General features: G+C 50.4%; 3 protein-coding genes across 7 annotated transcripts; all 3 read right to left on the bottom strand.

Annotated features, from left to right (window-relative positions):
* Positions 1-5,300: 5,300 nt before the first annotated feature.
* HOXD8 (homeobox D8) lies at positions 5,301-7,225 on the bottom strand. 3 transcript variants are annotated; one of them, XM_030241686.2, is made up of 3 exons: positions 7,070-7,225; positions 6,643-6,790; positions 5,309-6,061 (listed from the first exon to the last, which is right to left on the bottom strand). In XM_030241686.2, exons 1-3 carry the CDS (start codon positions 7,184-7,186, stop codon positions 5,766-5,768), a joined length of 561 nt encoding a protein of 186 aa, XP_030097546.1. In that variant the 5' UTR covers positions 7,187-7,225; the 3' UTR covers positions 5,309-5,765. The 3 variants fall into 3 exon arrangements, with proteins under 3 accessions (XP_030097545.2, XP_030097544.2, XP_030097546.1); XM_030241685.2 differs by having other exon boundaries at positions 5,301-6,058; positions 6,643-7,225; XM_030241684.2 differs by having other exon boundaries at positions 5,304-6,061; positions 6,643-7,225.
* Positions 7,226-11,102: 3,877 nt separating this feature from the next.
* On the bottom strand, positions 11,103-15,075 carry HOXD9 (homeobox D9). Of its 3 annotated transcripts, XM_050977000.1 has the most exons (4): positions 14,904-15,075; positions 14,030-14,162; positions 12,864-13,478; positions 11,103-12,272 (listed from the first exon to the last, which is right to left on the bottom strand). In XM_050977000.1, exons 3-4 carry the CDS (start codon positions 13,303-13,305, stop codon positions 12,031-12,033), a joined length of 684 nt encoding a protein of 227 aa, XP_050832957.1. In that variant the 5' UTR covers positions 13,306-13,478; positions 14,030-14,162; positions 14,904-15,075; the 3' UTR covers positions 11,103-12,030. The 3 variants fall into 3 exon arrangements, with proteins under 3 accessions (XP_050832957.1, XP_050832958.1, XP_009086267.2); XM_050977001.1 differs by lacking the exons at positions 14,030-14,162; positions 14,904-15,075 and adding an exon at positions 13,662-13,784; XM_009088019.3 differs by lacking the exons at positions 14,030-14,162; positions 14,904-15,075 and having other exon boundaries at positions 12,864-13,784.
* A 1,962-nt stretch (positions 15,076-17,037) lies between these two features.
* On the bottom strand, positions 17,038-20,151 carry HOXD10 (homeobox D10). Its single transcript, XM_009088018.3, has 2 exons — positions 19,334-20,151; positions 17,038-17,939 (listed from the first exon to the last, which is right to left on the bottom strand). Exons 1-2 carry the CDS (start codon positions 20,073-20,075, stop codon positions 17,662-17,664), a joined length of 1,020 nt encoding a protein of 339 aa, XP_009086266.1. The 5' UTR covers positions 20,076-20,151; the 3' UTR covers positions 17,038-17,661.
* Positions 20,152-23,467: the final 3,316 nt, after the last annotated feature.

The following is a 23,467-nucleotide window of genomic DNA, read 5'->3' as shown; positions in this document are numbered from 1 at the left end:
CCATTTAGAAAAAAGCTGAATTCCCACATGAACCAGTGGAATCCTAAATGCATGTGTGTATCCGTATGTGTCAGCAGATGGACCCGCAGACACACACATACACACTAGAATTCGTTAGAACATCCTGCTTTTGTTTTCTTCTTTTTCTCCAGGCTACGAATAATTTCAAAACAACTCAAGGACGAGATTTTCCGAAGTTTTCCGAGAGATTTATAGTCAAGAAGCTATAATTATTGTGTCACCTAGGAGGGATTCTGAGAGTGAAACTTAACGCAGCACATATTTTCCACGTTACTCTTGAAGACTGTTGCTATTTTGAAAACGATTCGTCCCAAATAATCCCCAAGTCCTGCCGGAGCTCAGGGCGGCCGGCTAGTGCAAACAGGCAGAGCGTGGGGGACAGGGATCTATCTTACTGCTTACTGTAGCGGGGCTCGGGCTCAGCAGGCTGCGGGGTGCTCGGGGGTGGATTAAAGAACAATTTCTTCTGTGGGTTCAAAATACGTACTCGGGGCATGACTGGCACCTTTCCACCCTCACTGTGTATTATGTGGTCAGGCGTTCTGCTTTGCCGTTAATTAACTGGCTGCTTTCGGGGTAAATGGCAAGTGGGTAAATTCCTGCAATGCAACATCACGGTGCACTGCAACCACCGAGCATCGATGTGAACGCTAAATACCAAACGGCGGCTTTTCCACCGTGCACTAACAGTTTGAAAATGAAGGTGGAATGAGTAAAGCATATATACGTTCACAACAACGTACTCCAAAAGAATATGTGTTCTGCAGAGAGAAATGGAAATGGATGTGTGGATACGATAAATATGTATGAAATAGGTAAGGTGAATATGGATTCATACACATATATTGGTAACGCAGGAATAGTTAACTATTCTATCTCCTCGACACATTTTAAAATAAACCCAAGGACTTATTGTTGGGTTTATTTCCGAGAGCTTGTCCTCGATCTAGCCCCCGATGATTTCCACGTGGGTAGTAGCCGTACTGCGGGCGTGCGTTTCTGGCCGTGTCTCCGAGCAGCCGCCCCCGCATTCCGGCTGCCGAGCCCGGCCCGTGCGCTGCCCACCAAGCAGCTCGGAGTCGCAGCCCTGGCTCCGCGCTGCAGCAGGACAAGGATGTGAGAAAAAGTCCCTGCAGGGCAGGCGAGGGCTGCCGGGACTGGCCCCGGGCACAGCCCCCGGTTCGACCGGCTCGGCAGAGCCGCCCCGCGCCCTCCGCCCCCGCGGGAGCACTGACCCCAATTCTCCTGCTAAAACACCTGTTAGGCTTTAAAGTTACTCGACTGCCCTTCCGCCGTGGGGGAAACAACCTAGAGCATCACCGCAGCACGCTTCAGGCTGGCAGGGCGAAAAAAGTATCCCCAAAGCAGAGGGCCTTATATCGGAAGAAACCCCCCCGGCAGGCAAGGCACTGTGCCCCAGCCTTCCGCCCCTCACCGCGGAACACCAAGACATCGTGGCCCGCGGCGCGTTTTCCGTGAGAGACGGCGCGCAACAGCCGCTCTCACTCTGCGGCATGCCTACAACCACTATTAATAATAATAACACCACCGATAATTACAATAGCAATAACAACAGCAGCAATCATAGCGGTAGTAATAGTAATAGTAATACTAAATGGAAGAAGGGTTTTCGAGGGACAGGTGATGAAGAGGGGCAGGAGGACAGGGGAGCCGGTGCCGTGCCGCATATCGCGGAGTACCGGCGACCAGCCCGAGGGGAACTGAGTGCTTACCAGTTCGCGGCATTGCCCGCCTGCGGAGAAGCCCGGGAGGGTAGCTGTAATCCATTTTGCACCCGTGTAGCAATCCGTGTGCCGGAGAAGATAGCGGCAGCGAGGGCATCGAACGGTGGGAGAAGACCCAGGGGCTGCAGGCGGCGCGGCGGCGGGCGCGGGTCTCCGCGCATCCCTCCGTGGGCGCGGGAGAGGAGGCGGCGCGGGGCCGGGGAAGTGTCAGTGCAGCGGCGGCGGGACCGGCCGCGGGTTTGGGGGAGCGGGGCACAAACATGAGGGCGACTGCCATACACCTCAGCCTAGACAAAGGTTAGAAAAAGAGGGGCTGAGGCTCTCTGAAGGCAGAATGCGGGGGGAAATTCGCCAGGGAAATCAGGAAAAGGCCATGAAAGCGCTCGCTGCCTGCACATGACCAGCCGCAGCCAATGACGAGCCCAAATAGGTCATAAAAAGGTCTATTACCAAGTTGTAAATTTTCTTCAAACAAAAAGGAATTTACTGCAATTCCTTGCGGATTTTGCACATACTGCTTCCCAGCGCCATGTTTCTTTCGCCTGCGCGCAGCGCTTTTACTGAGGCTTCGGTCCCGCCTGCCCTCGGCCTGCGCGCCACGGGCGCGGTGGCGGAGCCCCGAGAGCACGGTCGGGGTGCGAGAGATCCGCACGGGCCGCGGAGAGAGGGGCAAGCGGTCGCGGAACCGCATAAAGAGGGGCATGGCACTGTGCCGAAGGATCCGTTTCTTGCCAAACGAAAGGGGGCTTAACCCGCATCCCCACCCTCTTCCCCCACCCCTCCCCACCGCTCCGCCGGGCACTAAAAGAAACCACATCTGCTTTAGCGCCCACTACTGAAGCGGAAGCCGTCGCCGACATAAAAATGGTCCGAGCGTCTTCCCCACCCCGCAGTGTGCGGTTCCCGCAGGTTGCGCCGGGCACTGTCACCGCGCCCAGTGCAGGCTGCCTCCGCCCCCGATAAAACCTTCCCGGGGCACCAACAGGGAAAATACGATTCCTAGAAAGTATTCTAAAAAAATTAAAATGGGCCTGTGTCCACTAGAAATACTCGACTCGGAGACGGAGTAGTGTGGATGTTTCTTGCTCAAGTTTTGTTTCAGGGAATAGGCAGAGCCCTCAATCCGTGACCTCCGTGCCGGTTGTAACTGCTAACAAAAGTAAACACACCTAAAGATCGAGGTTGGATCTTTTTAACACGCTGCTTCAGGCGGTTGCACACCTTTGAATATTGCGGAGGCTATGGCAACTCTCGTGGTGTCTCTGCGGCACCCACGACTGCGCTGAGCTGCTCCTCAAGGGAACGGAGAAATTCCGCGGAAACCAAAGGCGCGGTACATCCACTCCGCGGCAGTCTCGGGCGGCCTCTCGCCGCCGCTCCCACCACAACCCGCGCAGCTACGGCTTTTCCTTGCCAAAAGTCCGATGGCTCCGATTTTACAGGGGACTCGGTGGCCGCCTGGGTCAATTCCTGACTCCGTTATCTTTTTTCTTAACAAGTTTCCAAGCGAGACCGAGGGAGAGATTTAGATGCCAAGCTATGGGGGTAAATGCCTTAACAACTACAGCGATGTTTTGTTATTCTTAATGAGTAAGACAGGGGTGATTCCAGTTACTACTAGGCCTTCGCCAATTATGCGGGCTCAGGGAAGTCAGTTTTTGCCTGCGTGGCTGCGTTCCCAGTCGGTCCTAGGAGAGCAACGCAACGGAAACTTCTTCAGGAATATTTTAATTTTATTCTTTGTCTGATAATTAAAAGCAACTACAGCAGCAGCGCAGCAGCTCTTTTCCAGACAAACACAAGCCTAAGGAGTGCTCCGCTCGTGTGTGAAGGTCCTCGACGTGCGGGCAGCCCTGGATGGCGGCGGGCGGCACCAGCACGGCTTTCCCGCAGCAGGGCCGCCGGAACCGTGTTGAGTCCAGCCTCCGCCGCTAGCGCAGCAAAAGCGAGAGGCTTTTCCTGCCCGAACACCAATTATGTCGGTGCCACTAGCACGAGTATTGTTTTGAAAAGCCAGGGGGTTTTGTGCGTCGGGCCACCGGGTCACTTTAAACGCGCAGCTAGCAGCCCCACATCCTCCCTTGACACCTACGGATACCGGTGCATTTATGCAAATCCATGCGGCAAAAATGTTTATTTCACTGCTTTGTTGCAGCTTCCCCTTGTTTACAACCTTTAGCCAACTAGGCGATTAAAATAAAACCAAGAACAATAGCTCCGCTCGCTCGTGCCTCAATCCAGAGCTGGCACTTTTCAGCAGTGGAAACGTGCCTGCCTCGGTGGTGGGGAGCGGGGAAGAGGAAGGGAAACGAAATGAACCAAACCCGCCCCACAAGTCCCATCCCCGTGGACGGCGGTTCTCTCAGCTCCGGGTGCGTTCCCGGGAGCGAAGCGGTGGGTGCGAGAGAAGGGCCCAGCGGCGGGCGGGCAGAGCGGCGGGCGGCAGCTCCTCGGGAACCGGGCTTTGATTTTCCGAGCAAGGCCTCGGCTCAGCCCCGGCCTCGTCGGAATGACGCTCGTTTCTGGGCAGAAAATGGAATTATATATGGTGTTTGTCGCAGTTTCTGGCGCGTCCATTCGATTTCCTTCACGGAGCCATTAGTCAGGGGAGCGTCAGCCGGTAGGGAAAAAAATGACGCAAAAATCTTGGTAGAGATTTATACCTCATCCCTCGACCCTCTGCCTGCTACTCCTAAAAAGGACTGCTTTCGGCCGTCCTGTTTGATACCGCGGGACCCTGCCGGGAACGGGAGCAGGAGGCGGGAGGGGAGAGAGAAATTAAATTGTTTTGTTAATGAGAGCGGACCTTTCCTCCCGTGGTTGCAGGAACCGTGAGGCAGGCTCTATCCTCACCAGCTGCGGCCTCCGCTGGGAAACGCATCATATGATAATATTTAGGGGCAGAAACCTCTTCCTCTCGGTCTACGCATGGTTTGGGACTCCTAAGAATTACAGCCCCCGAGAAACCCCCACGCAAGGTCGCAAAAGCTTTGTATTTCCCTGCTTGTCAGCCGTCCTCGGGGGACGCTGGGCCCGTTTTGGCCGTGGTTTGCTTGGAGCAGCCCTTGGGGATGGCGTGGGGCCGGAACGCTCTCCGGGCTCTCTCCCCGCAGCCGGGCTGGCAGCAAATGCTCCGTAGGGCAGGGCCGTGGTTGCCGGCAGCCCTCTCCTGCACGGCCGGGTCGCAGCCCGGGGTGCGCGGCAGGAGCAGGGCCCAGGCACACACCGGGCCCGCAGCCTGCGCTCCGCTCGCAGGTGAGGCCGCGGTCCCCGCTGGCCGCTGCTTGGACCGCGGTTCCTCAGCCCTCGGGGCAGGGAGCAAAAAGCAGGTTTTATACACAGTGTGTCATTCCCAGACCCTGCAGAAACACCCAGCATCGGAGGAGAGACAGGGGAAACTCTGACGGTTTCTTGAGGAGTAGATTACAAAAGGAATATAGAGATGCGCATACATTTGATAATTGAATAAATTCAGTTTATTTTAATCAAATATTATAGAAGGTTAAATATATTCCTATGATATTTTCTTCAAGATTATTAAATTTATTTAATTTATTCAACATAAGATAAGAACAAGAATTAAAATAGTACAAGTGCACTTGTCTTGATTAATAAAGCATTGTTAAATGTCTTACTTATTAATATTTATCATTAGGAAGTTTATGTCGTTTCCCACAATCACCGTCTTTTAAGATTGCAAATATATATATATATATATATATGTATATCATTAGAAATTTATTGCTAGAAACTCTGTATCAAATTTGAAAAAAAAAAAAGGTAGAGGAAATGTTAAATCTAGAGATCGTTCTGGATACGCTAATAAACAAAATAAAAGCACAAACAAGTGAAGCACCCGGAGCAAGGAAATGTCAAACGGAGGGACATGGGGTCACTCGTCCCACGACAAGACCACGTAGAGGTGTGGATGAGCCGAGATGTCGGGCTTTCGCCCTGCTTATTTTTGATTGACTCTCACAAAGACATTTGGGGCCAAAATTAATTCGTCTGGCCTTCAGCTCTGTCTTCTTCCAGATCATGTGCTTCCTTTTTGGCCTCCCCTTCCTTTCCCTCCTGTCTGGAAGCGGGGAATTTGTCCTTGTTGTTCTCTTTTTTCCATTTCATCCTCCTGTTCTGAAACCAGATCTTTACCTGCCTCTCGGTGAGTCCTAGTGCGTGGGACACCTCGATCCTTCTCTTCCTGGTCAGATAGGGGTTAAATAGGAACTCCTTTTCCAGCTCTAGAGTCTGGAATCGACTGTATGTTTGTCTTCCTCTCCTCCTACCCGGCGCTGCTGTTTAAAACAAAAACACAGGGGTTTGGAGGTTGGTGTGGCCGTTCAAAACAAGGCGCAGGCAGGCAGCGAGGACTCCGGTCCCTCCGGAATCCCTCGAGAGAAGACCCACGGAACCGCAGGGAGAGAAAGCAGAGGGCACAGAGGAGTCTAGAGCTTTACACTTGAGTGAGAGGAACACAGCGATAGTAAATGCACGAAGCGCCTCTGCTGTCCTTCTGCATAGGATGTTGCGGGGTCACTTTATCATCTTGTACACCACCCCCCTCCCGACCCCGCACCCTTCCCGTTCAGGCAGCGGCGACGGGAGACAGGAGAGCGTGTCAGCTGCGCCTCCGAGTCCGAGAGGCGTCTCAAAGGCTACTCTTGGGTCGGTAGCTGCCTGCTGCAGAGGTTTCTGCTTGCTCGCTGCATCTCTTTATTATCGCAAGCCACCGCGGTGATAGGAATCGCGGTGAGAGAGGTAGGGAGTGGGGGAGACAGAGGCAGGGAGCGAGAGTCAGCGAGAAAGAAGCAGGAGGAGGAAAAGAAAGTTTCAAACTCAGACGTGAGATGGAAGCAAATTTTTGACTGCGTCCAACCTTGTGGTCTCATCCAGGGAAACATTTGAGCAGGAGACGAGCTCTGATTTAAGTGGTCTGGTTCCTCGCCAATATTAGCACTGGACGATTTACAGTCAGGATATTGTACCAGCTCGGCCTCTTGCTGTGTCGTAAAAATCTGCTGTCTCTGTAAGTTATCGTATCCGTAAAATTTAGCGGGCTCCCCGTGACAGGTAACCCCGCTGCAGGGGGCAGGAGGCGGAGGCGCGGCGGGGGGAGGAGGAGGCGGCTGGTAGGCGGCCGTGGGGCTCCCCCCGGCCGGGTGGTAAAAGTCCGGGGCCGCGCCGCCGCCGCCCCCCGCCCCGCCGGGCGCTGGGTGCGGGAAGCCCGCGGCGGCCGCGCCGTTCCCGTAGAGCAGAGCGGCGGCGGCGGCGGCGGCGGCGGCAGCGGCGTGTCGGCCGCTCACCTCGGGTGCGAAGTGACAGTCGTAGTACGGGGAATTGATGGCTTCCCCCGCCGCCGCCGCTGCGGCCGCCGCCACCTTGTACTTGGAGTACAGCGGGTTGACAAAGTAGGAGCTCATCGGGGAGGGGGCAGCGGCGGGCGGGGGCACGGGGCGCTGCTCACGCCGCCGCCGCCGCCGCCGCCGCCGCCGGTGCCTCTACGCCGCGCTCATGCCGCCGCCGCCGCCGCTGGCCCGTGCGCTCCCCGCTCCTGCTCTCCGTGTATGTGGTGACCAGGACTGGATTATAATCGCTCCCAAAATGACCTGCCTCACTGCTTTTACTATTTCCTATTAGGCACACAGCAGCCCGCGCACGCACACACACACACACACACACGCTCATGAGCTCAGGGGGGACTTTTGGCTTCAGTTTACATGTGCCGCTCCTCGGGCAAGAAAAAAAACTCGGCCCAGCCCTGCCCGGATCCACCCCGGCCCCGGCACCCCCGCTCCCCCCTCCGGTGTGGGCTCGCTAGGAGCCGCTGAAACCCCCGCCGCTCAGGGGCGAGGCGGCCGCGCAGATCCCGCGCGATAACCGCGGGCGCGCTGCCCGGGGCGACGCCGCCCGGCTCACCCGGGCTGTACTGCCCGGAGCGCGGCCTGCACCGCCGGCCGGCAAGGGCAGAGCCCCTCAGAGGGAGCCGATGCCCACCGCAGGGTCTCCGGGGTGCAGGCGAAGACAGTGGGGTGCCCGTAGGGCTGCGGCGTGCAGCGGCAGGGCCCCCTTGCCAACCGGCCCTCCGGGTCATTTCCTTCCAGGAGAGCAGATCGCTGGGAAATGAGATACACATTTACCCTTGACGCCTTGCACGCATGGCTGAGGCTCCAGGTTAATTGATACTTAATGGAAATCATGCCTATGAATATACTTTCCATCATTTCACCCTTGGTGGACGTCATTACCGAGGCAAAGAGAGGGGGGTGTGGGGGGGAAATAAAAATGTGTGGGTGAACGGTTAGCACCGCTCGGGGACTCGGTCCGAAATAAGTGAGCCCTGTTCTCCGGGAGGAAGGAAGGAAGAAAAGCGCTGCCCAGCAGGCTCGGCGCTGCCCCCGCTCGGGCCGGCCATCCCCGCTGGCCCCCGTGCCCCAAGAAACGTGGTCTGCAGTCCTCTCTTTCCCGCTTCGTCCTGCAGTGGGAATCAGATTTCTGGAGAGACACCCTCAGGAGCTCGAGTCTGCCCTATTTCGAAGAGAGACGAAAAATGTAGGTGAAATATAACACAGGCCCAGCCAGAGTCACGTGTGACCGTCAGATGCGAATTGACAAAAAAATCCTTGTGGTTACATAAAAGGCATCTCAGGCTCCTTCCCCATCACACCCTGTTCTTCCAACACCCCCCCTGCCTCCAGGCCGATTAACTCGCTTTGTCTCGCTGACCAGCCCGGCTGCCCCGCATGTGAGCACCCCGACGGGCCCTGTGCCCGCAATGACATCCTTGCCCGGGCAGGGGCCCCGCGGCCCGGGGCGCACGGCTTTAGGAATTCGCGGAGGCTTAGGGACCCCCGTGCAGCCCAAGGAAAGGCGGGGGAGGAGGCGGGAAAGGCCCGGGCACACGCACACGGACAGACAGCAGCAAAAGCCCTTCACCAGACAGCACAGGAAGGCAGGAGGCCGGGCCTGGCAGAGGCTGAGCGGCAGCATAGAGACTCTGCCTCACCCTGCGGAGGGGCACAGAGGGGCAGTGGCTGCTTCCCGCATCCGCGCCAGACACCCCTCCCGTCCTCCTGTGCACCCCTCCGGGGCGTTGGTTCCCGGGGCAGCGCCGTCCCCGCGGGGCTGCGGTGCCCGCGGCGGACCCTCGGTGCCCGGGCCGCGGGCGCGCAGAGAGGGGCGCGGCGCCCGCGCAAGGGTGGAGCGCGGGCGCCCTCTGGCGGTGCGCTGTGGCAGCGGCAGGCAGCGCCCCCGCTCCGCGCCGCCCGCGCCGCCCGCGGCCCCTCGGCCCCGCCGGCCGCTGCTCGCCAGAAACTCAAACTGCGGAGCACCGGCGGGACCAGTGTGACCGACTCTTCCTTTGCTTTCTGGTTTGGGGTTGGGTTTCTTCCTTTTTTTCTTCCTTTTTCTTTCTTTTTTCCTTTTTTTTCTTCCCCCCCCCCCTTAAGTTTACAGTGCCATTTTCTTTTAGCACGTTTCTGTGACCCTCTTTTATTTTTTTGCCAGCGCTATAATTAACTGCATACAAAGAATGCGCCTCGTTTACACATGGCAGCCAGGAAAGACGCCTGAGCTTTGAAGACGACTGCTATCGCGTTTTCGATCATGTTTCTCCACATATTACACCATGAAATCTCCATGTGTGGTAGTTTCAGAGTTATACGTTTTTGTATTGAAGATGTTATTTTGTTTGCCCGCGCTTTTATGTATTTATGGATTGATTTATGTAAACAAAAGTAAAGATGAATCTTTGTTCACCCCCTCCTTCATCACACATGCCTGTGAATTATTCGGTATAATGCCCGTGCACGAGACTGTGCATATGTGGAAACATATATTAACACAACCAACGGGTAGGAATTAAATTATTCTGTTTGACACTAAAAGTAATTTCCATAGATGAACTGCGTTTCATCGATCGAGATGTTCAGTTTCCTTTCTGCCATTTTGAAATGAATGCACGCAATATCAAAAAACAGGTAAACAAAAGGGAAAAACATACCAGGTAAAGTGTGTCAATCTGCCTGATATAAAATGTTAAAAAGATCGTGTGGGCTTGGTGAAAATTTCTTAACAGAGCCTCTGATGGAATCAACACAATGCAGTCTTGTGTACAAGGATATTGTTTATGTGTTGTTACAGATCACACACCCCCCAACCCCCCCCCCGCCATGGGTATTTGCAAAAATATTGAGGCTGGCATCATAGGATTCATTGCTACAGAATATCCAATAAAATACATTTCAACAAATAAGTGGACTTCGTAAAATCTCTGTTTCGTGACCTTCAGGTCCTTTTTGAGTCTGTTGCCTTGGCCCAACGCTGACATACTGAAATTTATAGTCCAAGGTTTTAAGACCTAGTTTGTCTGCATTTTTTTGCCTTTTTTCCCCCCTAACAAACACAAACATCAAAATAAGGTGCTTTCAAAGAAAAGTGCCATAGCATATCGTAAACTCATTAGGTCCAGACGTCTAGCCATCTCAATGGTTTTATTATACCACGGTTCTTCCTGTTTTAAAAGAATTATAGGTATCTTCTCGACAATGGATGGGAAGCAATGCAACACCTTTTCCTGGCGGTGCCTGCTTTTGCTTTCTTTTTTCTTTTTTTTTTTTTTTTTTTTTTTTTTTTTTTTATTCACAGAGGTAAAAAACATTAAACACCAGGTCTCTCAGCTCTCCCCTTAATCTTGAATTAACCGAACTGCTCGTAAATATTTACGGGTCCTTCATTTTAATGGTTGCTCTTTAAACAAAGCATTTTTTACAATGAACTTCATCTCAATTATCTTGATAAAGTCATGTGTGTTTATAAATGCAGAAGGCATGAGGCGCGTTGCTAAATGAGCTCTCGCCAACAAAGCCGAACGTTTGGCAGCGGCCGCGTCCCTTCCAGAGCTTCCAGCCTCCCACTTACAGAAAGCGGAGGTTAAAAGCGACCCAGTAGGGGGGGAAAAAAAAAGGAATAAAACCCATGTTTAACCGAATAGGCATCATTGTGTTTCCTTGGCTCCTGAGGACTGGTGTGGAAGTATTTCCTGGCCGACCCCAAGGGATCGCTGCTGTTTGTAAGAGCGCTGGTACCTGAGGCCCGGGCATGGCGCGGCGGCCGCACCTACCCGGCCCCTCCGCGCTGACCTGCGGCTGCAGATGTGGCTCAGGGAGGCGGGGGAAGGTGCCGGAGGTGCTGCTGGCCGGCAGCTCGGCCGGCCTTTCCCGCCGCCCCGGCCCGGCCCGGCCGCGCTGGGCCGTGGGAGCTGTGCGGGGCTGCGCGGCGGGGCCGGCGGCGCGGGGCGCATCGCGAGGGGCGCACAGATTTCTGCTCTCACCGCAGCGCTGTCGTTCGGTCACGGCAGACTTTATTGTGTAATAAGTGACAACAATTACAACAGGTCCGTGGCTGGAGACACGGAGCGGTTAATGAATACAACAGGCACCGCGGGCAGGGACGGCAGCTACCGGGGCACCGACAGGCGCTAGGCCTATGGCGAGCGGCTCCGAGGGTGATACAACCTCCTAACAGTGCACTAAAGGGGGGGAAATAGCTCGTGGCCTCTCTGTGGCATCTATTGCGAAGGATTCAGACCTAGGAAGCAGAAGTTTGGGGAGAGATTTCTTCTTAGTAGGTCGTGGACAGCACAGCAACCCCCACTGATTTAAGCGGCTGTAATTTAATATGTATTTTATTACCGTAATTATAATTAATTTCCTTACCTTTATTTTGGCAAAATAACTATCTAGTCTACATCACTTTTAAGAAACATGTCAAACATTTAACATCAGATAGAGTTCCCAAAGCTAACGTGCACTCACAATATTGTCATCTAAATGGTCTGGGAAGGAGGAGGGGAGTATCAAGAGACTGAAAAACACGTTGTCGAGCAAGACAAAATTTCCGGAAATACCTGACACAGACCACGTTTCACTTCTACCAAGGAAAAAAAAAAAAAAGAAAAAAAAAAAAAGCGCAATTGATTTAAAATCCCTGGGGTGGAGTGGCGCAGGAGGAGGAGGAATGTATGGGGGGGCTAAGGGTGCAGAGATAGAATAAAACCAAACTAAAAAAAGAAAAAAATAAAAGGCAAACCAAACCCCCCAAAAAACCCCACACAACCAAACAAAAACAAGCAGCCACAACCCCCCCCCCAAAAAAAAAAAAAAACAAAAAACAACAAAACCTCAACAACCAAAACCCCACAGTGCCCCGATAAAAATCCAAACTCAAAAGTAAATCAATAGTCTCCAACTACGTTTCCACCCCAGCGTTAGTCTCCTTTATTGCCTTTCTCCTTGTTCATCTTTTTCATTTTCATTCTTCTGTTCTGAAACCAGATTTTGACCTGTCTCTCTGTGAGGTTTAAAATCCTAGCTACTTCGTAACGGCGGTCTCGGGTGAGGTACATGTTAAACAGAAATTCCTTTTCCAGTTCCAGAGTTTGATACTTTGTGTAGGGACAACGCTTTTTCCTCGTTGAACGAGCGTGGATCCAGTTTGCTGCAGGGTTATCTGGAAGAAGGGAGGTATATAGGGAACGGGGAGGGGGGGGAGAGAAAGGTCGTTAAATTAATTTAACGAAGGATGGACTGTTTTCACAACTTTGGAGGAATTATCATAAAAGCCTTAATGCCCCAGTCTGTTTACTGTACAAATGATGTCTTGATGGTAGGTGGTTATGTGGAGTCTTTTATGGGTGCTTGTTGCTGCTTGCGCTGGGGTAGGCGTCTAGACGTTTTTATAGGTTAGTAAAACTATCAGTTTTGCACATTCGAGCCTTACAGGTTTCGGCAATAAATCAAAGGGGCAATTTCTTTCTTTCTTTCTCTCTCTCTCGCTTTCTTCCTTCCTTCCTTCCTTGCTTGCTTCCTTTCTTACTTTCCTTCCTTCCTTCTCTCCTCCTCTCTTTTTTTCTTTCTTTCTTTTTCTCCCTCTCTCTCTCTCTCTGCCGCTATTCCTCTCTATCTCCCCCACTCCCCATTTTGTTTTGATTGTCTTTATCTTTTATTTTCTTTTTCTTGCCTGTCTTTCTTTCTTCCTTTGTTTTTTGGTGTTTTTTTTTGGGGGGGGGCAGGGGATTTTTTTGGTTTTTTTTTTACTTACTTGGGTCAAGTTGCTGCTGCTTCTCCTCTTTCAGATCGCTGCTCGGGCTGGGGTTGTGGCTGCAGGCGGCGGGGTCCTTGGAGCTGCCGGCAGGCACTTTCTCCCGGGACTCCTGGAGGAAGGAGCTGCACGTGTACTCGGGCACACCGATCCCCTGGGACTCCCGAGACGAGGAGCATTCAGTCCTTTTGGAGGAGGAGGAAGAGGAGGAGGAAGACGAGGAGGTGGCTGCTCCCGTCTCCGGCTTTATCCCATAGTGGCGCCCGTTGGAGGAGCCGGAGCTGGACGCGGAGCCGCCGCTGCTGCTGCCTCCGCTGCCGCTGCCGCCGCCGCCGCCGCCCGGGAAGCCCGGGAAGGGCTCGATCCAGGAGCGCACGTAGCGGCCAGCGTCGGCTGCCCCTAAGTGGGGCTGGTGCATGTAGGGATGGTAGATCCCGGTCATTGCCGCAGATGGCTGATGGTGAACAGTGGACCAGGAGGTGGAAAACACGGTGGATTTTGGTGCAAAGCTACAAGAGGAAAAATCTGAACTCTCTGCAACACCTGATGGCCTGGAGGTCGCACTGTGACCTCCCTGGACGAATCTACTCCCATAAACTTCTTCGCTTTCATGGCCTATGAGAGAATCGACATAATAGTTACTTATGGTGCCACTAGACGACATTTTAGGCTCCCCTCTTAGTCATATAAAAGGTTACACTGTTAACTGTATATGATACCCTCCCGGAGAACAATCGTAGTATTTTGCAGACTGCAACCCTCAACCATTGGTTGTGGAGCCCACGTGATCATATTTACCAATACTGCGAGTAAATCAATCCGCTAAACTGGGGCTGCTGTGATTAAAAAAAAAAAATCATCATCAACAGCGGCCCCGCACAGCGCGCCGCACCGCCTGCGCCCCCGCACCGCGCGGGGCCACCCGCCCGCCCTGCCCTGCCCTGCCCGCCCTGCCCAGCCCTGCCCGCCCTGCGTGCCCGGCTGCCCGCCCGCGCTGCCCGTCCTGCCTGCCCGTCCTGCCCGGCCCTCCCCGCTCTCCTGCCTGCCCTACTTGCCCGCCTGTCTGTCCTCCTGTCTGTTCGCCTGTCCGCCCTGCCGGCCCGGGCGCGGCGGGCGTGGCCGCGCTGGCTGCCCACGGCCGCGGCGGGTGCGGACTATTTCTTCACCTTCGTTGAGCGATTTCTGCCATTCATTTCTTAATCAATGAGAGGCAGGGTGTTTAAATAAATCCAACAGCCTTGGCTTGCTAATCACACTCCAAGCTGCTGAGGGAACCCGCTGGGAAAGGGGGATTCTTGCCTGTAAAAACAAACCATCGCAAGCTGGGACTGTAACGACTTCTCATAAAACAGGAAAATGTTACAGTAAAAGCACATTGCGGTACTTCCATATTTCAGAGCATGTGCGAGTATTATTATCCGCTCCCCCCACCCCCGGACAGAAAGTTTCCCTGGAAAGGATACACTTCTTTTAAAAAGAGATGCCCATTGTGTTGTTTTAAAACAGGTGGAAGACCTCTGTAATGATTTTATGCCTTTCAATAAAAATTTTATGAGGTGTATTTGATTATAGATTAATGTGTCCCTAATAAAATGGACGGATGGAAACAGCAAAGCCTCTGTCTCCGAGCACGACTGACGTGTGCCTGAACACACGCTCCTCTATCTGCGGAACTTTGGGGCTACACAGCCTTAACACAGCCCCGCTTTAAGGTGGCCAGCACTGCCCGGGAGGGACGCGGGCAAGGACAGCCCGGAGGAGGCCGCCCGGCCCCGCAGCTCCAGCGCGGCCGCGGGCAGGCCCGCAAGGGCGGACAGGCTCCGGCCCGCGGAGGCGCGGGGCTGTCGCTGACCCCAGCTCGCCGGCAGAGCTGTCTCCTCCGCCCCTAGTTCAGGGGGAGCCACGTTCAATGCCTACGGGAGATCTTTTTGTGCCCCCTTCGCTTTCTTTTGCATGCCTTCCCTCCCCAGCCTTCCCTCCCGGCCTGGTTTTTCTTGCCCGAGCGAAAGGAGGCCCCGTTAGTACTGAAAAGTGGATTACCCATGGTCTTCTGCCCACGCCTGCTTCCCCGGGCGAGGGACGGTGGCTGTGTCGGGATCTGGAGGAAACGCAGAGAGTTAGTGGCGAGCCCGCAGCACAGCCCGCCGGGGGCACGGACAGCAGCGCTGGGAAAACACTTCCTACTCGCGGGCCGTTATGAGGAAGGGACTGAAATTCCTGTTTATTTAATGATTTATTGCTCTCCTAGGTTGTTTTCTTCCTTTTTTGCCTTTTTTTTTTTTAATTTTTCCTTTTCCCTTGCTTTTTTTTTCTTTTTTTTTTTTTTTTTTTTTTTTTTTTGTCATTTGACTTTAGCATTTTCTTCTGCCATTTTATAATTTCTATTACATTGTTTTCTAGAAGCAGAATTTGTGATACGGCAAAGAATTGCCCCTCGCTTCAAAGAGATATAAATTGGTAAAGCAGGCAGATTAGAGTGAGCCTCATTTTTACATACGTTAAACTCTTGATATGGAGCCAGCTATTTACTTCCCACTGCCGAAACTTCTTTGGTGGTGTAGCGAGTACCTTTAAAGGAAAAGAAAAGGCCGTACGAATGTATGCAATATTTAAGGGGTTGTTTTGTTGGTTTGGGGTTACTGGGGGGAGGGGAGAGGTCTGAGCATCGTTCTGATGTTTGTTTTCGATAAGGGAAGAAGCACAAAGTACCTAGGTGCTTGCGGCTCTCGCAGTTCCAAAATGATGATGCCTTGGTTTGAGGAATATACAGCCTCTTCCCTCTGAGTAAATGTACACGTGAGGAAGTACTGGATTAAATTAAATATCAGCGACGAAAGAGCAAACAAAATGCCACCAACAGCATTATGAGCAGTATCTGTCACCAAGTCGCACAATATTGGCACTATCTGGAGTTTAATTTCTTGATTTAGAAAGAGCTTGGGGGACAAATGGGCGTTGATTGAGAGCGAGCTGGTTTCCCAGGGCCAGCAGTAGCCACGCTACTTTTGCAGCACCCGCTTGAAGGTGAAAGTATGCCCAAGTATTTGCACTTCAATTTGAAGTCATGTTCATTTGCAAGCTATTTGCAGTTCTGCTGAGTATATCTGCTCACACGGGCATTCGCCCGCTCTCAGCACACGTACCCTTCCCCAGCTTCCACCGCAGAGCCCTGCTAATACTATTTTTTAGCGATGTACAGAAAGGGTTAAGAGTCGTGAACGTCATTAGCGGGATGTGTGCTACTAAAATGGAATTGCGCGAAATAAAACGATCTCTGAGCAAACAGAAACGGTGCAGGGTGACAAAAGTGGGTCTGAAGAGGCTGGTGTACTTTTGCAAGCACGCCTGGAAGGGTTTCTGCTCAAAAAAAGCCAGCCTCGCCAGATGCTGGGAATGTTTTGAGGGAATTTTTTTTTCCATCCACGGTCTTCTAAAAGCTGTTGAGCCGACCGAAAACCGAGCTCCTTAACATTTACTTATGCCCAGCTTTGCATTTATTATGGAGGGGTTGTGTTGGTTTTTCCTTATTTTTTTTTTTAGTGAGCAAAGACACAAAATCAAAGTCTGCACATTGTAAGCACGCAGGCAGTGATATTTTTCAAATCAATGTATGAACATCAAATAAAATGACACACATATTCCTGACAGCTTGTAGTAGAAAGATATTTTTATCACTTACCATTTACGAGTTGTACAAGTTGATTGGATGAGGATGTCCAGTTAAGTCATAATATTTTACAACTTTTTTTAATCCGTCCTCTTTTTTTTTTCTTTTCTTTTTATTTCTTTTTGTTTGGTTTGGATTTTTGTTTGTGTTTTTTGTTTTTTGCTCTTTTTTTTTTTTTTTGGCATTCAGTTTGTCAGACTGCGAACATCACACAACATTTTATCAAGTAATCAGTTGTTTACAGACACATTTATAAATTAATTGGGTATACATCATTTCCCAGCCCAGTCTCCACCCCACCCCATAGGGAAAAAAAAAAAAAAAAAAGAAAGGAAGGGGGAAAAAAATGGAGAAATGGAGGAAAAGAAAGAATGCCAGGCAGACATACACAAAGACCAGAATATGGTAAAAAAGGTACACCAGTCCAAAAAGCTGCTGATAGAGAAAGATCAGGAGACCAACCTGCATCCGTGCTTCAAACATTTGTAGAAAACCAAAGGAACCGCAGTAGTTTACAGAGTTTATTGCATTATACATGCAAACAGAACATGCACAAGAAGGACAATTTGCTGCTGAACGACTACTATTCCACATATGCACCACAAGGAAATGTCTACAATGGAGAAGAAGGAAATATTCCATTTTACGAAGGACAATCTCTAAGTTCATTTGAGAGGATAGTTACATTATAATGTGCTTCTCTTTCCCCCCGCCCCCACAGTTTCCCCCCACTCTTTTTCTGAAAGTATTGAATGTACTCAAAATGTTATGGCCCGTGTAACAGCCCCACATAAATACCATTTTGTTAGTAAAAACATGAAAAAGTCACATTGCTTGGATGTTCGACAGTTCCAATAAGTTAAGACCAAATGATAATATTCAATAATAGTTACCCTGCATTACGATGAGAACAAAAATAAATTACACGTGCTAGGTTTTATATATACTCATCATAGTAATACATATTCACTTGCAGCGCTAAAAGAAGGACGAAGAGTCACATTCTATCAGAAAACAAAACAAACCAAACCAAAACTGGAAAATGCCGGGTTTTGCCAGAGTCTCTCCTGCCTTTATCAAGTGGTGGTGCTGTGCCCATTCCTCACTGGTGCCCCCCCCCGGGGTTAGGGTTTAAGAGAAGGTCAGATTAGCGGTCAGTTCCCGGATTCGGTTCTCCCTGCTCATCTTCTTGAGCTTCATTCTGCGGTTTTGAAACCAAATCTTGACCTGCCTGTCAGTGAGGTTTACGCTCTTACTGATCTCTAGACGGCGCTCTCGAGTGAGATACATATTGAATAAGAACTCTTTCTCTAATTCCAGTGTTTGGTGTTTAGTATAAGGACACCTCTTCTTTCTGCCACTCTTTGCAGTTAACCAATTGCTTGTTGGAGTATCAGACTTGATTTCCTCTATCAAAATCAAAGAAGAAGAAAAAAAAAAATCAAAAATACCTCAGACTGTTAGAGTGTACCCTTGGCCATGACCCCTCCTCTGCAGTGTCTGGCAGATATGGTGGATGTGGGCATTAAACACCGCCCGGCTGAGGTGTGGGCTCAGGCAGGGGACCTGCTGCCAGGCTGGGCTCGCCTGTCCCCGGCCCGGCACCCTGCCCTGCGGCCACCCCGTTCTCCTGCTCCTGCCAGTAAGGGTCTCTCAAGTTTTCGGCCGGCGTTTAACATTTCAACAATATTTAACCTGCCGTCCGCCCCATGGACACATCTTAACGGGTCTAGCCTCGCCATGGCCGACACGGGCTCCCACGACAATTGCCACGGAAATATTCCAATTACAAAACAGCCTCGCACTGTATTTTGAAGCAGCATCCCCACACACATCAGCTGAATCGCGCAAGCACACCTATAAACAGATATAGACATTTCCCAGACAAAATGATATATAAGAAATTACTACACCCTGTCTTGGATTTTTTTTTTTCATTTTCCTTTTGGGTTTTCTTTTCCCCACCAGAAAGAAATCTCCCCCACATGAAGCTAGACCTGTACTATTAAACATAATTGAGATAAAGAAATTCTCAATGCACACAGAGGGTAAAAATTGACCTAGAGGTTGCAAAGTACATTTTGATAGCAGAAAATTTCTCGTTTTGGGATTCTTCGATACACGCCGTTCAAAAGAAAGGCGTTAGTGCACTTTAAAAGGGAAAATAAAATCAGAGTGCCACTACTTTCAGGTTTTAAAAGCATTTCAAAATACTGGTGCACTTTTGGAGACCAACCCAAGGTTATCTAAAGCACCACATTGAAATATTCCACCCTTGGACCAGGCAGATAGCGGGCTGCTGCTTTCATTGTGCATTTCTTTCCAACTTTACCCAGTCCGGTAGCACCTATTCCTCACCTATTTTAAGAGGATCGTAATTAACTTTAAATGCAATCAAACCGCAGTAAGGCTCAGTGGAAAAAAAAAAAAAAAAAAAAAAAGGAGAAATACTACGAGAGAAAAGTTGAGCTGCTCGTATTTTACAACCTCCAGACCCCGCTTTTTTTAGAGGTATGGGGCTGCTTTTGGCTGCTGCAGTGCATTACGGAGCACACGGCTATATTCCCCGCATCACAGAGGCTGTCTGCGTGCACGGGAGAGGCAGATCTCTACGGAAAATCTTTGGACCGTTTTGTGTAGCATTTTTGCCTGCCAAAATCTTCAGAGAGACAGCACCTGCAGCCCGATACTCCTTAGCATTAAATGTGATGGCTGTGATGCTCGTTAGTATATTCGAGCGTGCTTTATGGTGCTGGCGTGTTGGAGTTACACCACGGCACGGCTTAAACTCGGTAATACAGACCTTTACTCTCCTTCTCCTGGACTTCTGGGCTGGACACGGAGCCTTCGGGCAGACAGCTCCGCTCCTCTTGCAACGTGGACTTGGGCTCGGGACTTTCCACTTGAGAGACTTTAGCGGTGCTGTCTTGGTTGTTCGGGTTTTCATTCATTTTCTTTTCCAGCTGAAGTTGAGCAGATATCTGCGGTTTGGAGCTGCCGCGAGGGTTTAACTGTAACATTACAGTTGAACTCGTTTCAGGGCTATTATTGTACTCTTGGGTTTTCCCAGTGGCGTAGGTCTGGCTCAGTCTAAAATATCCTGGGACAGGAACCTCGGGGTTCTCAATGGGGCATGATTCAGACACCAGCCTCTGGTAGGAAGGGACGTCTGCAGAAATGAGTTTGGATCTCTTATCGGAATACATGCAGCAATTGCTTTCTTCTTTAATATTTGTAGTGAAGGAACAAGTGGGGACCTGCTGTGTAACAGGTTGCTCTATTCGACAAGATCTGTTCGGGTCTGTCCAAGTGTCTACTTGAGGTATATAAGGATGTACATTCATACCCATATTTTGGTGATTAACTTCTCTCTTAGCCAGAGACGGAAGCAGTCCACAGGTTTGCATCCCATACGTCCCAATGTCTGTGCTAGGTGGCATATACATGCTGGCGCTGTTGGAGTAGAAACTGTCACTCCTGCACGCACTGATGAGAGAATCTACTAAAAAAGTATTAGCGGCAGGAGAGCTGTTGGGAAAGGACATTTTGGGGCGGAATTTGAGGAAGAGAGATTGTGTCCTTTGTAGGCTGACATCTCTAGGAAAACATTCCCGTGTAATTGCGGATGCCTCCGCGCGACCACATGACAGGCGGGCCAATGGCAGCGCCCGCCGCCCCGCGCGCCGCCGCCCCGCCGCTGACGCGCCCCGCCGCGCCGCCCCGCCGCGCCCCGCCGCGGTCAACAGCGCCCCCTGCGCCGCCGCGCCGGCACCGCACCGCGCCCCCGCGCCGCGCCGCGCCCGCCGCCCGCGCTGCGGCACCGGCCCGGCCCGCGCCCCCCCGCACCACGGCCGCGCCGCGCCGCGCAACCTCCGCGCCCGCCCGCCAGCCCGCGGAACCTCCGGCGCGGAGCGGAGCTGCGCGGCCCAAAACCGCGCCTGCCTGCCATGGCTCCTGTAAAAGCCCCGCCGCTGACAAGTGCGGGGACAAAAGGTTGCGGGATTTATTAATGCGTATTAGGGAGAATCAGGGGCGATCAATAAAACCCTCATCTACATTCTCGGGCTACTCGGTAATTTTCTTGCTTCTGAAGCTTTTTCAAGAGTTATACCCTCTGTTGCCGCGCACGGGAAGATATTTTATTAACAAATCAATCGAGACTTTGTAAAGGATAAGATTAATAGTTAAGATTTAGCATAATGGCGTTCGCGTTATGAATTATTGAAAATTATACTATTGATTTTTTTCCTAGCTGCTAACCGAGAAGGTCAATTTTTGTTTTAACACAAATCGTCAAATATTAAAAGGTGGACTTTTGTCATAACTCGAATTTTATAGGGAAGCCACATTCCTAAAATTATTTTACAATGCTCTCTCCCGACCGCCTGGGGAAAAAAAAAGGAAAGAAAAAAAAAAAAAAGGAAAAAGAAAAAAAAAAAAGAGAGTGGGTTTTTCTCTTGCCCTGCAAACCGAAAGCATCAAAAAGGAAAATTCTCGTTCTGTAGAGTTCCTCATCAAAAAAAACTTGCAGAAACTCATATCCTCACTGCAACTCCTTTAACTTCTTTAAGCAACTTTCTCTGTCTTTTTTTATAAGAATGATGAATGCATCTGTATCATAAAGCAAACAAACAGCAAAGAAAGCAACCAACAGAAGGCAACAGTAACTGTCTACATGGCAGATCAGAGTTTTCCGTCCCAACATTTTAAACGTGTTTTATTGTTTTTCCTCCCACTCCTTAGCCGTATTTGCACCCGCAGCTACTACATTTTAAATGGTGGCGGTAGAAACTGTTTATTACTCTTTATCGTTTTACTTTCCTTTCTCTTTTCTTTTTCATTTTCTTTTTTTTTTTTTTTTCCCCAAACTGGGGTATTTCTTATCTGGGACTCATGTTGTCAAGGACCCTCATCCACACAAAGTGAACTTGTTGATAATTTTTGTTTGGGACTCATTCGCCTCTTTATTTTGGGCCTTTCTACCTTCAAAACACCCTTTCAGATCCCCAAGAGCAGGCAGCACGTGAAAGGATTTTTAAAAATTTAAATGCGTCTTTCGCACACTTACAAACATGCGTTTTCCACCAGCGTGGGTTTGAATTTTCCTCTGTTTCCTGGCATTTGGATGTTTTTGTACTTTACCGTACACTTTAGACCGCTGGAAACAATAACCCCATTTAAAATTTCGCGGTGGTGGCAATGAGACAGACCTTTTAAAACCTTATCGCAGCTGTTCAAATACAACATCATTGTCAGGTTAAGAGCCAGTGTCTTTTATAGCTGCAGTCTCCAGCTCCTGGGTTGCCGGAGAGTTTAAATATTTCCTCCGTAATATTCGCAGCAAGCAGGCTCTTTCGGCAGCATCCCCTGCGCCTGGCGCAGCCCCTGCCCGCCCCGGGCACGCTTGGCCGGCGCCGCGGGCTGAGCCGAGCTGCGGGCGCTGCGGCGCGGTGGCCACGTAAGATCATGATCAGAGCCATGGCTAAGACTCGCCTGCGCCGGGGAAGAAGCCGCGGCGGAGCCCACGACGCTCCCTCCGAGCGCCGCGTCCCCCCCCTCCTCTCCTTCTAGCAATTTCCTCCTCTTCAACAACAGCCTGGACAACCCACAGAGTTTAAAGAAACAAAATACTATTTTTCTTGACGCAGTTTAAGACTTGACTATTAAATCTAATCAGGAATTTTATGCCCATCAAATGGTTCTTTCATAATCTTTATTTACACTGTAAGAAAAGGGGTCCCAGAAATATCCCAGCTGAAAGTATCAGCCCAGAGGTTTGCGGCGGGTTTCGCCCAACAGTAAAGTTAAAACAATAAGCAAATCCTGAGCTGCTTTCCACACCGGCCTCGCTGCTGCTGCTGCTGCTGCTGCTGCTGTTGCTGCTGCTGCTGCTGCTGCTGGAGGAGCTGAATTCTGGGCTCTTGATTAGACATGAGGGCTCTTTGATTTTTTTGTAATTGAAAATATTAATTTCATGCATGTCACTACACGGAAACTCAGATGACTGTTGTGATTATAGTAATTTAAATATTGCGTTCAGGACTGGCACACGGCTTCATAAGACCCTTCGCTCACGGTAAATCATGAGGGATTTAAAAACGGGCAGCAATTTTTTATTGAAAATGAACAGTAGAAAGTTTAAGTTTGATGTAAATAGAAGTTGAATAAACATGCGAGAGCCATTGGGGAGCTGGGGACTTAGGCTCTGGGCATTTAATGTCACTATTGTTTTAAATCATATTAAAATGGAATAAAGTAATTAACATTAATAAATAAATCAATATTGTGCAATAAATGAGATATACAATCTACATTAATATAAAGGTTTTGCTCTCAGAGCCCCATATTTTTTAGAACGAGGGTGAAAAAATGCCCCGACCAATGGGTCCATGCAGATGTAAATTACTGTTTGTAATAAAGCATAGGTGGACATTACAGTTTTCTCCTCTAGCAAATGTCAGGGCTAAAAACTGGAGGTTACCAGACATGGCAGCAGGGCTTAATTTTCACTGCCTTATCTCCCTGAACCTTATTACTGGTGATATGATTATGTTTTTGTCTCGGCCGTGCCGAGCATTCTCATAGTTGCAATTTGCTGTGTTTGTGTCCCATTACGTGAGGGGGATGGGAGAGGGGTACGAAAGAAGCCAGATATTTTGCAGATGCCTTCAGTAACAAAGGTATTGCGAGAAATGTCTTATTTTTAAAATAGGCTGGAACCCCGGAAGCTTTTAGAAAATTTCCTTTGATTTACTTGATTTCACCATTTTATTTAGGGTGTCTTTAAACGCCCTGACTGTATATTTTATGCCACGCTGTTAAATTGCAGGGACATTGAAGAATAGTTTTATTTAAGAAAAAAAAAATCGAGTAAGATATTGTGATCTTTCTTCTTTTAATAAAGCAAATGTCATGTTGCCCAGATTTCCCTGTGCCG

Source organism: Serinus canaria, chromosome 7 (assembly GCF_022539315.1).
Source record: "Serinus canaria isolate serCan28SL12 chromosome 7, serCan2020, whole genome shotgun sequence".
Taxonomy (NCBI): Eukaryota; Metazoa; Chordata; class Aves; order Passeriformes; family Fringillidae; genus Serinus; species Serinus canaria.
This window is presented reverse-complemented; position numbering and strand designations above follow the sequence as displayed.

Bases quoted from the DNA above. Each gene is read 5' to 3' on its own strand.
- HOXD9 (XM_009088019.3), bottom strand. From the start codon at position 13,527: ATGTCGTCTAGTGGCACCATAAGTAACTATTATGTCGATTCTCTCATA. The intron at 12,273-12,863 runs GTAAGTAAAAAA...CCCTTCTTCCAG, and splicing joins GCAGCAGCAACTTGACCCAA to ATAACCCTGCAGCAAACTGG.
- HOXD10 (XM_009088018.3), bottom strand. From the start codon at position 20,075: ATGTCCTTTCCCAACAGCTCTCCTGCCGCTAATACTTTTTTAGTAGAT. The intron at 17,940-19,333 runs GTCTGTATTACC...TGATTTTGATAG, and splicing joins CCAGGAGAAGGAGAGTAAAG to AGGAAATCAAGTCTGATACT.
- HOXD8 (XM_030241684.2), bottom strand. From the start codon at position 7,186: ATGAGCTCCTACTTTGTCAACCCGCTGTACTCCAAGTACAAGGTGGCG. The intron at 6,062-6,642 runs GTTGGACGCAGT...TGTTTTAAACAG, and splicing joins TCCCTGGATGAGACCACAAG to CAGCGCCGGGTAGGAGGAGA.